General features: G+C 48.9%; 1 protein-coding gene across 2 annotated transcripts; it reads left to right on the top strand.

Moving 5' to 3' along the window:
- The first annotated feature begins 3529 nt into the window (after positions 1-3529).
- EGR3 (early growth response 3) lies at positions 3530-8814 on the top strand. Of its 2 annotated transcripts, none has more exons than XM_031950889.1 (2): positions 3530-3865; positions 5153-8814. In XM_031950889.1, exons 1-2 carry the CDS (start codon positions 3712-3714, stop codon positions 6157-6159), a joined length of 1161 nt encoding a protein of 386 aa, XP_031806749.1. In that variant the 5' UTR covers positions 3530-3711; the 3' UTR covers positions 6160-8814. The 2 variants fall into 2 exon arrangements, with proteins under 2 accessions (XP_031806749.1, XP_031806748.1); XM_031950888.1 differs by lacking the exon at positions 3530-3865 and adding an exon at positions 3947-4060.
- Positions 8815-14841: the final 6027 nt, after the last annotated feature.

The following is a 14841-nucleotide window of genomic DNA, read 5'->3' as shown; positions in this document are numbered from 1 at the left end:
CAGGTTTGTCAATGGAATCTAACTGAAGATTCCCCAAAACCAGTCTGAGCTAATAGAAGAAAGGGAATATCCCCTCACCCTCCACTCCGAACCTTGCTTGACCACCATTCGTTCCTTTGCCTCTTCCTACAAAAACTCAGCTCGTCTGAGGAGCAAACCTAGACTAGCCCAGCTATCCAGATATTTTCTGAGGCGTCTGTAGGGGAGGAAGCAGCAACAGTCGGACTTTATTGCAGCTTTGTGTACTCCCTGAGTAAGGGGTCCTGGGACAGGAAAGTGGGAGTGTGGAGGACGCTGCGGGGAGAGCCGAATTGCAGGCTTCTTGCATCCCTGCTCAGGGTGGCCGGACCCTCCCACTTCCTCCCTCCCTCCTCCGGGGGCATCCCTGCGCGCCGTCCGGTCCAGACCCTGCCCCACGTGGGAGGCTCAGCTTCCGAAGCCACCGCGGTCCTCATGCCAGGACTACAGGGGCCGGTGAGGAGAAGGAGAGTGCAGCTGGCGACTGCCATTTCTCCTCCTCCTCCTCTTCTCCCCCCTCCCCCCCATCCCGGCCCTTTTCTCCACCCCGAGGCTAAGAACCGAGGCTAATTCTTCCCGCCCTTCAGACCGCCTCCTTGGGTGACGCGACCGGCTATGCGGTTCCTTTAAAGGCTGCGGGTTCCGCTCTCTTCCCTTTTCCACTTGTAGCCAAAAAATGCAAATTCAGAGACCGGAATTGGCAGCCAAATCGAGCCCGAGAAGGGGCGCGACCGCCGCGTCACCGGATCCTTTCCTTCTATGGAGCTTCCCCGTTTGGCTCGCCGCCCCGCGACCCTCCTAGCAGCCGCCCGGGCCTCCTCCCCCGTCCCCACGCGCGCCGCGCAAACACACACACACACACATTTACACACCCCGCACGCCCACGGCCAGGGGCTCAGCTGGAAGAGCGCAGCCCCCGGGGGCGAAGGAGCCGCGGGGAGGCCCCTTTTCGGGCCTGCGCCCTGGGCCGCTGAGCCCGGCTCCTTCGGGAGTGGGAAGGGGGAGCCTCGGGGAATCTGCTTTTTTTTTTAGAAGTGGTGCGAGAAGATTGGGGTGGGGAAGAGGGGGAGGTGGGAATCCCTGCACCTTCCCAGGACAGTAGATGGCATGAAGAGAGAAGCACTGGCTCTGCCAACCCTAGTCGTCCCCATCGCGGAGGAGGGAGGAGAGGGAAGAGGCTGCTGGCATCCATCCGCCCTCTCAAAATGTGAGGCTTGGGAGTTCCTCCCACTCACTTGTCCCCGACTCCAGGCCCTGCGCAGAGCGGACCCGGGGATCCTCTTGTTTTCCCACCCCCACGGCCGGGAGAAATCCGTGCCCTTCTCCAACCGTGCCCCTGCGCCCTCGGGGGTTACGGGATCCTCCCAGCCCCCAGAACCACGGAGGAGGGAATCCTCCCACGGAAAGAACCCGGGGTCGTTCACAAGCCAGTCTCGGGCCAAGTACTCCGTAGCTTGTTGGCAGAGCAAGTCTCCGGAGAGGTTATTTGCACCCCCCACATCCCAAGACTCGCCGTAACAGACCTCCGTTCAAGATTTCATTTGGCACACAGGACCACCACCCACTGCTGAGTGGCTTCGGGCGACAACGGAACAACCCTGATAAAGACCCCGGGAGGCCGAAGCAATTCTCCCTTCTCCCCCAGTCCCAAAGATTTCTTGGTTGCGGGGTTTCGTGAGATGACAAGTTCAGATGGTGGTCCCTCCGCCCCAGAAGCATCCATCCCTCGCCTAGTTAGCAAGGTGCCTTCATTGGCTCTACCTAGAAGTTGTTGCGCGGGGGAAGGGGGGAAGAGAGGGGAGGGGGGTAAAGTGAAATAGGGATCTATAATTTACTGTCCCTCCCTAGACTCCAACCTGACTTCACCTTTCTACTCTCCTCTACCCTTGCACTGACCAGCGGCCTCTCCCGAGCAAAGAGCGCAGCTTCCCCCTAGGAATCCACTAAGCCTAGGAGTGCATAAAGTGGGATTCATGAGTTGAGAGGAGAGTGTTGAAGGCATAGATGATTAGAGAAGTTCCTGGAATTCTGGATGGAAGATAGCTCTGTCGCTGCAAATGGACTCTTCCCCCCTCCCCCCAATCACCTCTCTTTTGCTTCTGGAAAGCCCACCAAGTGGGCTGGGTCTGCGGGAGAGCTACAGGGACTTAAAAGTTTTCCCCCTTGGTCTTGGGGAGATAGGGGGATACAAAAAGAGAGATCAGTGCCTCTACTTTTGAGGACTTTCTCTGGGTTGCAATTTTTAAAAGCTCTTCAGGCAAACTCTAACCCCTCTACCGACCCCCATCCCAATAAAGCTACCCTCCCTCACCGACCTGAAATAACACCGAACTGTGGGAGCGCTTGCGCGGGGAAACACACAACACACACACACACACACACACACACACGTGGCTCTAGCTTTTTCAAATAAGAAGCGCCTTTGCGACTCCCCTCCTCTCTGCTTCACCTTCCCCTCCCCTTCTCTCCTGAGGCCCAACCCTGACTCTCCAAAGAAAAAGGCTTCGCATTTTGTCCCAGGATTTGGGCAACTGCAAGGATCTACCCTCTCTTCTCTCTCTTGTCCTTTCCACTTTCCCCCCCCCCCTTTCCTCATTTCTCTCCTCTCTTCCTCCTCCCGTTCTTCCCTTTCCCTCCCCACCCCCTCTCCTGTACCCCCTTTTTCTGTCATCTCTTCCTTTCTCCCCTTTTCACCTCTCCTCCCACTTTTCCTTCTACTCCGTTCCTCTGCACCCAATTAAATTCAACACTTAATAAGCACCTACTATGTGCAAGGCACTACGTAGATACAAAAATAAAAAATGAAACATGGGCCCTGCTTTCCTCTCCCTCACCATTCTTTCTTCTCCCCTTCCCCCCCTCCTTGAATCTATCTACTTTCTCTCCTCTCCCCTCCTTTTCCCTCCGCCTTCTCTTCCTCCCTCCTCTCCTTCTTCTCTCCATTCTCTCTCTCTCTCTTTCCTTCTTTCTTTTCTTTTTCCAGCTAACTGGAACCGCGAGCGATGCGAGCGCTGCAACACTGGCTGCAGCGGCTTCCTGCTTTCTAATGTTCCATTGTGAGGAGCTTCCATTGTGACGTCGCGCCCCTTCGGCTGGGCTTTGTCTGTCCATATATGGGCAGCTACGTCACGGAGCTTTCCCGGGGCTCGGATAAATAGGCTGGTGGAGTTCCCTGGCTGGGAGCATTTGGGCAGCAGTGAGCTTGCTAAGAAGCGGTGTGGCTGCTGGTGCTGGCGGCGGCGGCGGCGGTGGCGGTGGCGGTGGCGGTGGTGGCGCTGGTGGAGTGTGTGGGGGGGTCCCAGGAAAGCAGGCACGCGTGTGTGTGTGTGAGATCAGTAAAGGGGCAGCCTCCAACACCTGCAAGCCAGAGCCCCCCTCCCCGCCCCCCCACCATCGGCACACCCCCCCACCCCCACCGCACACAGCGCCTAGCCTCACACCACAGCGCCCAAGGGCGCACAGAGGGCTGCACCCCCTTTCCCCCCTCCCCCCTCTTCCACCCACACCCCCCAAAAAGGGCTCTCCTCCCTCAGCCCGCCCCCCTCCCCTTTTCCCTCCCCCCTCCCCCCCGAACTTTCCCTCTCGCATGCTTTTCCCCCGCACCACGGATCGCCTCTCGGATGCCGCTTCCCGGGGAGCTGTGCTAAGAGCGATCGGCGGCGGTGGCGGCGGCGGCGGCAGCTCGGGAGTGCTATGACCGGCAAACTCGCCGAGAAGCTGCCGGTGACCATGAGCAGTTTGCTAAACCAACTGCCTGACAATCTGTACCCCGAGGAGATCCCCAGCTCTCTCAACCTCTTCTCCGGCAGCAGCGACGCGGTGGCTCATTACAACCAGATGGCTACAGGTAAGGAGGAAGGAAGGAAGATGGGGAGAGGAGGGGAGGGAGGGATGGAGGGAGGGGGGCGCGCTGGGAATTTTCCGGGGGGCGAGTTGCTTTTCCCACCCACCCCTCCCGCCTCCCGGGCTGCGGGGAGGCTCCCTTGGAGACGCCGCGGTAAAGGCTCCGGTTATCCCGGGTGGGTGCAGCCGCTGATGGGAGGTAGGTGCTAGTAGCTCCAGCTCTCTCTCCCCTTGCAGGTGGCCCGATCTTCAGGCTCAACGCTAGGCGTGGCGATCTCCCCCTTTCTCTTTCTACGGGTGCATGTAGGGGGGTCTTGCCTTTTTCTATATAAGATCGGCCCTTCCTCCCTCCCCCCCGGGAATGGAGCCATGTGCGATGAGTCCCCGCGGTAGGGAGAGGCACTGCGACGCTGCCTTTCCAGGGCATTTACCGGAGAGAAACTGGGTGTGGGTACGGTTGGGGTGGGGGCTGGGGTGGCGGGGTTAGAAACCGACCGATCCTGTGCCTGAGGACCCTGAAGGGGACAAGGGAGGTAGAGGAGAAATGACTGCTCCCGAAGGGGAAATGCTGGCCAAGTTGCCCTCAGCCTTTCTCCCCAGCTCGTTCTCGTTTCCCACCCCACCCCCTCCACTGAGAGCCCGGAGCCTCTCCAGGCCCCAAGGAGGAGTGGGGGCGGGGGAGAAGGAACAGTAAGGGGACCCAGCTCTCGGCACTCCGTGTTCCTCTATAGCCACGGTGTCCCCTCTTTGCTTTAGGGACAAAGCATCCGATAGTACTGGGGACTGCTGTTTGCCTCTTTCCCACCGATCCTAGGGCATAAGGGAGGGGTCTCGCAGGGGTAAAGGGTTTGAGAGAATGAGCTGAGTTTGTTGGGGTTCGGGGAGAGAGACCACTGCGCTCCGCTTCCGAATCTACCTGTAGCTATAGCTAGCTACCTGCCTGCCCCTCCTCGGGGGGGAAACAATAAACCTGCATGTGTGTGCGCGTTATGCGCGAGTGTGCGCGCGTGTGTTATACGCGTGTATGTGTATGTGTGTGTGTTGCATATACTCCACACCCCGAGCCATAGTACGTATTTTGCTGTATCCCAGGTTGCGCCCGGTAGATCGGCACCGCCCGGTTCGCGCCGGGGCGCGCGTTGCTTCTTGCCCCATTAGCTCGCTCGCTTTCCTTGGCACCCCACCCTCGCTCGGCACCTGGGCACGGGTCTGGGCCCCTGGGCCCGTTTTGCGCGGCGCTGGCGCTCGGGTTCACTCACCCCTCCCCTCTTTCCCTCCCCCCTCTCCACAGAGAATGTGATGGACATCGGTCTGGCGAACGAGAAGCCCAACCAGGAACTCTCTTACTCCGGCTCCTTCCAGCCCGCTCCGGGCAACAAGACGGTGACCTACTTGGGGAAGTTCGCCTTCGATTCCCCTTCCAACTGGTGTCAGGACAACATCATCAGCCTCATGAGCGCCGGCATCCTAGGGGTGCCCCCGGCCTCCGGGGCGCTCAGTACACAGACCTCTACCGCCAGCATGGTGCAGCCGCAGGGCGAGGTGGAACCCATGTACCCGGCGTTGCCCCCTTACTCCAACTGCAGCGACCTCTATTCTGAGCCCGTGTCTTTTCATGACCCTCAGGGCAACCCCGGGCTCGCTTATTCCCCCCAGGATTACCAGTCGGCCAAGCCCGGTTTGGACAGTAACCTTTTCCCCATGATCCCCGACTACAACCTGTACCACCACCCCAATGAGATGGGATCCGTCACGGACCACAAGCCGTTCCAGAGTATGGATCCCATCCGGGTCAATCCGCCCCCCATCACCCCTCTGGAGACCATCAAGGCTTTCAAGGACAAACAGATCCACCCTGGCTTCGGCAGCTTGCCCCAGCCGCCGCTCACTCTCAAGCCCATCCGGCCCCGCAAGTACCCCAATCGACCCAGCAAGACCCCGCTCCACGAACGACCCCACGCGTGTCCGGCCGAGGGCTGCGACCGCCGCTTCAGCCGCTCAGACGAGCTGACCCGGCACCTGCGTATCCACACCGGCCACAAGCCCTTCCAGTGCCGGATCTGCATGCGCAGTTTCAGCCGCAGCGACCACCTCACCACCCACATCCGCACTCACACGGGCGAGAAGCCCTTCGCCTGCGAGTTCTGCGGGCGCAAGTTCGCGCGCAGCGACGAGCGCAAGCGCCACGCCAAAATCCACCTCAAACAGAAGGAGAAGAAGGCAGAGAAGGGGGGAGCGGCCTCCGCCTCCTCGGCGCCCCCTGTATCTCTGGCTCCCGTCGTCACCACCTGCGCCTGAGGACCTGGCTCCGGCTCCAGACCCCACTTTTCCCCTCCAGTGCCTCCCTGTTGCTGCCTTGAAAGTAATGGGGCACCCCGCCGCGGAGGCGCAGGAGCCGCGCCCTGGCCTCTCCCTGGACGCACGGCCCCCAACTCCCCTATGATGCTTCCTACCCACCCCCTCGGCATTAGCCTTGGAGTCGGGGTCCAAATGGGGGAACCTTCCCCCCCGCCGCCGCCCTTCACTGGAGAGGGGGGTGTGGAAAGGTGGCGTCTAGCCCGCTTTGTTCAACTCGGATCGCCTTGATCCACAGGGGCAGGTGGGACTCACCAGGGACCTTACGAAGACTTATGGGTGGGGTGAGGAGCTTAGTCCGACCCTTGCACACCCCACCGCCCTCCGTCTCCACCTCCCCCGCCCCCCATCTTGGAGACGGGGGTGGGAGGGGGGAGATAAGGAGCGCACCAAAGCGCAGTGCTTGCTGCCCGCCGTGTGCGCGCCTGCGTGCGCGTGTATGTGTGTGTGTGTGTGCGTGTGTTATGTATGTTTGTGACCGAGCTCTCAACTGGGCTGTTTTACCACCCTCCCCTCCAAAAAACTCCCCTCCCCACACCCGGGCCCCAGGCCTCTCGGAGGAGAGCCAGAGCCGAGAGCTGGAATTGGGGGTCTGCCCGCGGGGCGGGATGAGGTGGGCTTGCTTCCGTCGACGAGAAACCTTCATTCTTAGAGAAATGCCTCGGATGCCGCCGCCTCAGGGTCTCCTTTGGCCCCTGGGTCCTCTAACCTCTTCCCTCCATGGCCCTCAGGGCGCTTACTCTCACCTGCCTGGAGAAGGAGGCGGCCATGACTGAGCCTGCTTCTTTTCTTTCTTCTTTTTATTCTTTCCACGTATTTTACCCTCCTCTCTTAGCTTTTTTTTTTTAAACTGACTTTTCATCGTCTTCTGCTCCCCTTCCTTCTCCTCTACTCGGTCCTCTTTCCCGTCCCACCCCCACTTTCCCCTTCTCCAGAAAATGCGAGGCCCACCCAATTTCCAACTTTAGCTGGCCTAGCAACCCCTTTCTCCCTGCCCCGAGTGCGGTTGTATTTTTCTTTCTCACATACAGAGAAAAGTCACATATTCCACCTCTCCTCACAGAAGAGAGAGATGGCCCTTTTTTTTTTGTCCTAGTCATCACAAAAAAAAAAAAAAAAATGGTACAACAAATTGAACTTAAATATGTGTGTATGTGTGAAAACACACACAGAGTATTCCCTTAGCCGGATAATATCACTACGGTACTTGGTTATCTGGTGCAGTGCACGTGGATAATCTTTAAATATACAGCTTTAAATGTTTTATTTTTGGAAGAAATGCTAACTGTGGAGGAGATTATATATACATATATATAATATATATACATAACTAGTATGTATATGTGTGTGTTTATATCCAAACTTTCCTCAAAGGAAGATGGGGATTTTTGCATTGACCTCTATTGCTGGATGATCTTCCCATACCCAAACCTTAACCTCTCTATTCTCCCTCTCCCACAAATCTTTCTTCCTGCTCTAACTTGACCCGGAACCCAACCCCAAAGCAGCCCTGAATGTGTTATGATGGCTCATTTGAAGTGGAAATAGAGGGGAAGTTGCTCTCCCCAGCAGCTTTCAGCACAGGTCTGATTGAATGTACCTATAAGATTTATTTCTCCTGTGGTTAGGAAGCTGCTGAGAGAGGGTGTAGAGGTCTGGAGTTTACAGGGTGGGTCTGCTTTTAAAGTCACTTTATGCATTTCCCACCTCTCTTTTTTCTTTAAGAAGAAAAAAAGCACCTTTTCAGTGGTGGATAAAATAATACTAAAGGACTTGAGACAGAAGAAATGGAAAGGCAAAGGGTTGTGAAATTTCAGGGGAGTTTTTAACCTTTTCCTAATTCCTAAGAGGAGAGAAAAGGTCTGGGAAAGGCCCACGTTTTTTTCAGCTGAAGGGTAAAATCTTTCTTTGCAGAGACAGTATTTTGCTGAACACTTTTTATAATGTGATTAAAAAAAAAAATAAAACCAAAATTTTTGGTCACTTCAAAGCTGGAAGGAGGAATCAGATATCCCTTAATATTTTTCTTGCTCCTTCTGGTATATGCATGTCACTGCATGACAGATCTGAGTTTTCTTTTGTTTTAATAAAACTGTGCTCAGACATTTAAGCTAAACTAAGAGGAAAAAAAAAAAACTTTGTTGCCAAAAGGTTGTGCTATCCAGGTTTTTATGTCTGCATGTAAAATCAAAACAACTAGAAAATGCACTCTTAACTTATGTGAACTGAGAGGAACAAAACAAAATCAGGTTTTAAACAGGAAAAACCTAAGGGGAATGATATTTTTTGAAAGACTTTTGTATAAAGTTGAGTACTTAGAAAAAGACAAACCAGATGTAATATATTTTGTGGATGTTTTTATTTCTTGGATTTATAGTACCTTATACTAAGGTAACCAAAAGTATGCTTGATATTGTGAAAAGGTGAATTTCTTCACCAGCATTTCATTTGCTCATTTGTCACATTGTAATGCCAATACGATATAGTTAATGCAAAAAGCATTTTTAAAAACCAGAATATTGAAATGGTGTAACGTCGTACCATTTGCACTGTGAGCAAATGCTAATACAGTAAATATATTGTGTTTGCTGACAATCACCTGGGCTGTAAATTTCATTTCGTGTTTGGGTCCTTTAATTTTGTATAGATCATGTTTATTTTTGTTTCTTGCTTTGGTTTATTTGGTTTGGTTTTTGGTTTTACTTCCCGTGCTCAGAAAACCTTCACAGAGAAAACGTGAAGTGGGAAAAGGGTGAATTTTGTCTAGGTTCTGGTACCATTTGAAAGCCAGATTTAGAGGGTTTTGATGGTTGTTGGTTTTGGAGAGTGGGAGGGGTTGCTGGTTGGTTGGTTTTTGGCTTGAATTGGTTTGGGTGTTCCTCTGCCAGGACACCTTAGTCTGTCCAGAGTTGAGAATCACAAGGAAGCACTACTGATGTATTCATGGGAAAGAGTTGACAGCCCAGGGGGCCTTGATATAAGCCAGGAATTTGTACTCCCTTCATCCCTATTTCCCCCTGTGTTTCTACTAATCAGTAACCTTGGAAAAAACCCCTCTTGGTTTGCAGAATCTTGCTGTGATGACCAGGGGGAATGGAGAAAAGAGAATAGGACTACGAAGGTTGTCTGCAACTATATTGAGACTGTCTCTCTTATTACTTGAAGCTTTGTGAAAAACAGAAAATAGGAGACTTGCGTTACCTACAGCTTGACTTAAGACTCGATCTCAGGATTTTCAAGTATGCTGTTGGGTAGTTTGGAAACTTCCTTGGCAGCTACAAAAGGTGAGGGGTGGGATAGGAATGGGAAGAAAAGGGTTAAATGCAGCAGCCTTAATCCTACAGGGACAGGACTTCTAGAGCTTTGTTTCAGTCTCATTTGGATCTACCTAGTTTGAAGATGGCTTTGATTTTTGGAAGTCTTTCATATAAATTAACCAAGGAAGGTAGGTTTTTTTTATGTCTGGCTTTTGGTTTGGGGTTTTTTTGTTTTTGTTTTTGTTTTCTTTTCTTTTTTGCTGAAATACAAGTCCGACATCTGATTTTCCTCCCATGGGATGTAAGAAGGGAAGTGGGGAGAAAGAACGGGGTCTGTCTTTGCATATTGGTTCCCTTTATTTCATCACTTTTGTCTTCCATAACACACACGCTTTTCTCACTTTAAAGTTTCCTACCCTATATCTCTTACCCCATCCAATGTATTTGCTAGGTTAGATGATTTTCCCCTATCTTGAGTTGAGCCAGCACAGAAATTTGTTTCCCACACCCACCCACCCAATTCCTCTCACATTAGCTATCTTTTTATCTCCCATTCTTCTCTTTATCACTTTTTGCACTTATGAGAGTGTGAGGTTTATTACTGGAGAATCATATTAGGCTTGTAGAGGATAAGCAGTTCTCCCCCCCACTTCCTACCTGTTAGAAAAACTCCTCTAAGCATCTTTGTTGTGAAGCTTCAGTTTCACTAAGAACAATGTGTTAAAATTGGATTATTGGGGCCAAATAACAGACCAAACTGGCAGGGGAGAAAGGTGGGCAAATGGGTATCTTAGCTATCAAAACAAAAATTAGATTAAACAATGGGAAGGGAAAATGGTTGATAGCTTCTCTTTAAAGAGACAGTTCTTCTCACCCCCTCCCCCCCTTCCCCACTTGATGAGGAGGTGGTGGGTGGTATTTTTTATTGGCAAGTCACCAAGAAGCTCAGTCCAGGCCTGGGTGGAGCAGGTGCATTAGGGCCTTGGAGCAGAATGACTTTGAAGTGAGAAACACACAAGGAGAATGCAGTATGGAATCTTGTAAAGTTTCCCACCCACACGATTCTAGGACAGTGTTGGCTACCATCTTGAATTTCCTCCCTCACCTTAGGAAACTCTTAACAATCTGAACTATAGTTTTCCATATTAAGTGGGGAAACGGACTAGTTTTTTACTGATATTCCCCATGGCAGGCAAAGCCCATGAGCAACCATAATAACTTCTCTAACACAGTATTTACCTCCAAGTTTTGATTTCCATCTTTATTGTCTCTTTTCCCACGGTCTAGATCCCCATTTAGTGCCCATGAACCTCATTAAGATCTTTTCCTTATTAAATGTTGGTATCTACTCTATTTCATGTGATTGATTGCCCTTAGCACATTGCTTTAGTGGGCACCTTTTCCAGTCAAATTAAGCCTTCAGGTTTGCACTTTTATTCAAGAGTATACCATATAGGGGCAGCTAGGTGGTGCAGTGGGTAGAGCACCAGCCCTGACATCAGGAAGATCTGAGTTCAAATCTGGCCTTAGACACTTAACACATCCTAGCTGTGTGACTCTGGACAAGTCACTTAACCTCAATTGCCTCAGCAAAAAAAAAAAAAAGTATAATGTGTGTTCTGTAGCCTCTCATTAGCAAGTATTACTCAACATGATTTGACCAATGGGTTACTTGGCAATATGGCAGCCTGTATGACAAGCACCAACCCTATATGGTGTAATCACTGATTCACACTTTGTAAACAGATAAGATTGCCCCAGATAGGATCACACCTGCATCCCAACCTGCCAGGTTTGGGGTAGAAACCAGTTGGGAGTGAAGGTTCAACTCTGAAACTTGGGACTTGAGTAAATGGATGGAGTTTTGGCCTAAATGATAACACTGAGAAAATAATTATGAGCACTATGATTTTTTCCTTACTCACGATTGGCTTTTCTATATATATTTTTAAATAACTAAGTTCAAGTAGGAAGTTTCTGTGTGTCTTGTAGATTAAAAATTATATTGCAAGTATCTAAAAGACTAGAAGAAAATAGCTCTCTAAAAGAGAATATGAGGTTTTGAAATAGTTTCATAATCCCTTAACCAAAGGGTGCTCATTTAGAAATTTATCATTGGAAGAGATGGAATCAGAGAAGGAAGAGGCCTTTCCAAAGCCTGAGCTAATGTCAGAAACCTGTGGATTGACTGGTCACTGGAGACAATTCAAAGATCCCTCTAAAGAGCTTCACCGTTCATTTCCACCAACCAACCCCTCATTTGTGGAGCAAAAACCTATACAGCTTAGTCAGTGCCATGTTCAACAAAAATCAAACCTTTTTGAAGATCATTTTTTCTATAACAAGACAAAAAAAAACCTAATGGTATGGGGGTGAAAAACAAAGGGGAGCAAAAGGTGTCTAAGGTCTGAACTGAAGAGAGTAGAAGAAATAATTGGAAAGTTTATTTCTATACAAAATCATTTTAACAGACAAAGGGTAGGGACAGCTTTTGTTTCCATTAGGGCTCTAGCAGGAATTTGATAATTAGAGATCCCATGAAAATAAACAACAGGCTAGTCTCAGATGGGCACTCATTACTGCACAGAAATCTTTTTAATTCTTCCCTGACTGCTTATCACACTCCATCTAGTGGCTATCTCAAACTACTTGTCTCCTCAAGTCTCCCTACACTTTTCTTCTCCCTGCCTTCTTAACAGAAACTTTTCTATTAAGAAAATAAAGACCATCTAATGTAAGTTACCTCTTCTCCCCAACTTTAAATGTACTTCAGAACCTCTCTGCACCATCCCCCACTTTTTCCTACCTTATTCCAGATCTGACAAAGAGGTGGCCCTCTTCCTGGCCAAAGCCAACCTCTGTATTTAAACGCTTGATCCTTCCTTCTCGGTGAATTTGTGCCATAATTTATGCTCTCTTTAAACACTCCCTCCCTACTGCCTAAAACCATGCCGGGATATCTTTCTCCTCTATCTTAAAAAAAAAAAATTTTGACTTCCATTTCCTCAGATTATCCTCTTATATCCATTGTTTCACAACCAAACTTCTAGAAACAACCATCCCTACTCCTTTATCCCTGCTTCCTCTCCTCCCACTCACTTCTCAACCCTTTGCAATTTGGCTTCTGACCTCACCGCTCAATCGAAACTGCGCAAGATTAACATTGAATTCTTAATTGCCAAATAAGACTTCTCAGTCTCTCTGCTTTTTTGGGAGAGGGGATGGGTTCTCCTCCCACCTATCTATCTGACCTCTCCTTGGTCTCCTTTATTGAGTCATAATCTATGTCATGGCCCCTGGCAGTGACTGTATCTACCCCAAGGCAGTGTCCTATGCCCTCTTCTTTATTCTTCCTCACTTAGCTACCTCATTAATTTCCTGTGAGTATCAATTACCTACTAAGCAGATGACTCCCCAATCTCTTCATCCAGCCCTAATTTCTCTCTTACTATCAGTGTTTTATATTTCCAACCACCCGTTAAATCTTCAACAAGAATTCTCTAACTCAAAATATCAAAAACAAAACTTAACTTCTTCCTTCTTTTCAAATCCACCTCTCCTTCTGACTTTCCTATTTCTATTAGGGGTACAACTATGTTTCCAGTTGTCCGGGTTTGCAACTTTGGATTCTTCTCTCCCCTTCACACCCTATAGCCATTTATTTGCCAAGTCTTGCCAATCCTACCTCTACAGCCCATTTATTTGCCAAGTCTTGTCAATCCTACTGCTACAATTTATCTCACAGCCATCCCCTCCTTTATGGTTTACATGTCCAATTCAGGCTTTACCACCTCTTACTCAGATTACTGCAAAAGCATCCTACTTGGATTTCCAGCTTGACCCTTCTCACCTTTATAATACAGTCCCTACACAAGAACCAAAATAATGTTTCTAAGGTTTAGATGACCTATCACTCCTTTGCTTAAGAAGTTTTAGTGATTATGTCTCAGATAAAATGCAAACTCTTCAGGTTGTTATTTATAGGTTCCCTAATCTAACTCCAGTTTACTTTCGCACACTTTTTTTTTTTTTTTTTAACTCCATTTCTTGTATTCTTTGCTTTGGCCAACTGGTTTACATACCATTCTCCAAATGGAGCTTTCCATCTCTTCTACCTTTGTAACTTTGCATAATCTCTCCCCTAAAAAAGAGCTACCACTGCCTTAGTTTCCCTTTAAAAATCAACCCATGTACCATCTCCCATAAAAGCCTTTCCTGATCTCCTTAGCTATTAGTACTTACATATATTCTTCTGTTTACATGTATTCCCACCCATCCACTAGTACAATGGTTCTCAAAGTATGGTCTAGAGAATCCTGGGGATCTCTGAAACCCTTTTAGAGGGTCTACAAATTCAAAAATAGTTTTTATTTCCAATATGGTAAATGTCTATAAATATAATTAATCCAGATAAACAAAAACTCTTTGGAGAGATCCTCAATAATTTTTAATAGGATAAAGGTACTGAAAACAAAAGTTTGAGAACCACTACGTAGAATATAAGCACCTAAAAATCACAGACTTCTATTTTCTCAGGTTGTCTTTGTATACTCAGTGCCTGGCACAAAGTAGGTGCTTAATAAATACTTATCGAATTGGATTTGAGCAAATTTTGTGAGTCTTGTCCCAGAAGCCAAAACTGTTCTGATTGGTAATGTGCTACAATCTAGTGGTGAACATCATATGTTTTTCTGGAGCATCTGAGTGGTGCGATGGATGGAGTACCAGGTCTAGAGTCAGGAAGACTTTTCTGACTGAATTTAGGCACTTAATTGCAAACTAGCAGTATGACCCTAGGGAAATCATTGATCAACAACAATATGTCTTTCAATTTTCCTTTGGATCATCTATAATTTTTATTCAGTGTATTCTTTCAACAAAGAAAGGTCTTTGTTCTCAAGGAACTCACAGTTCTAATGGAGGAGACAACATGCAAATAACTACATACCTACAAGATATGTATAGTGCAAATGAATGCTAATCTCAGAGGGAAGGAGCTAATCATAGAGGGAACTAGGGAAGGCCTTCTGCAGAAGGAAAGATTTGATTCGGGCCTTAAATGAAGCCAAAGAAACTAGGGATCAGAGATGAGAAAGAAGAGCAGTCCAGAGAAACTGTATGGAGTTGAATTAGAAAACAGAATATCATATGTGAGGAACACACGGGTCGGTATAGTTGGATTATAGAGTTTGTATAAGGGAGTAAAATATAAGATATCTGGAACATATTATTATAGCCCTATATTATTACCAAGAGAATATTGGTATTTTAAAAAATGGGGTCACTGAAAGCGCTTTGAGATTTCACAAATGCCATCTATCTCAGTCTGTTACTTCTATTCAATTCTGGATCTAGTTTCATTATCCAT

Source organism: Sarcophilus harrisii, chromosome 2, assembly GCF_902635505.1.
Source record: "Sarcophilus harrisii chromosome 2, mSarHar1.11, whole genome shotgun sequence".
Lineage (NCBI taxonomy): Eukaryota > Metazoa > Chordata > Mammalia > Dasyuromorphia > Dasyuridae > Sarcophilus > Sarcophilus harrisii.
This window is presented reverse-complemented; position numbering and strand designations above follow the sequence as displayed.

What these genes read in the sequence shown, in the direction of transcription:
- EGR3 (XM_031950889.1), top strand. Translation starts at nt 3,712, where the DNA reads ATGACCGGCAAACTCGCCGAGAAGCTGCCGGTGACCATGAGCAGTTTG. An exon ending in TTACAACCAGATGGCTACAG is followed by an intron (nt 3,866 to 5,152) that starts GTAAGGAGGAAG and finishes CCCTCTCCACAG; the next exon opens with AGAATGTGATGGACATCGGT.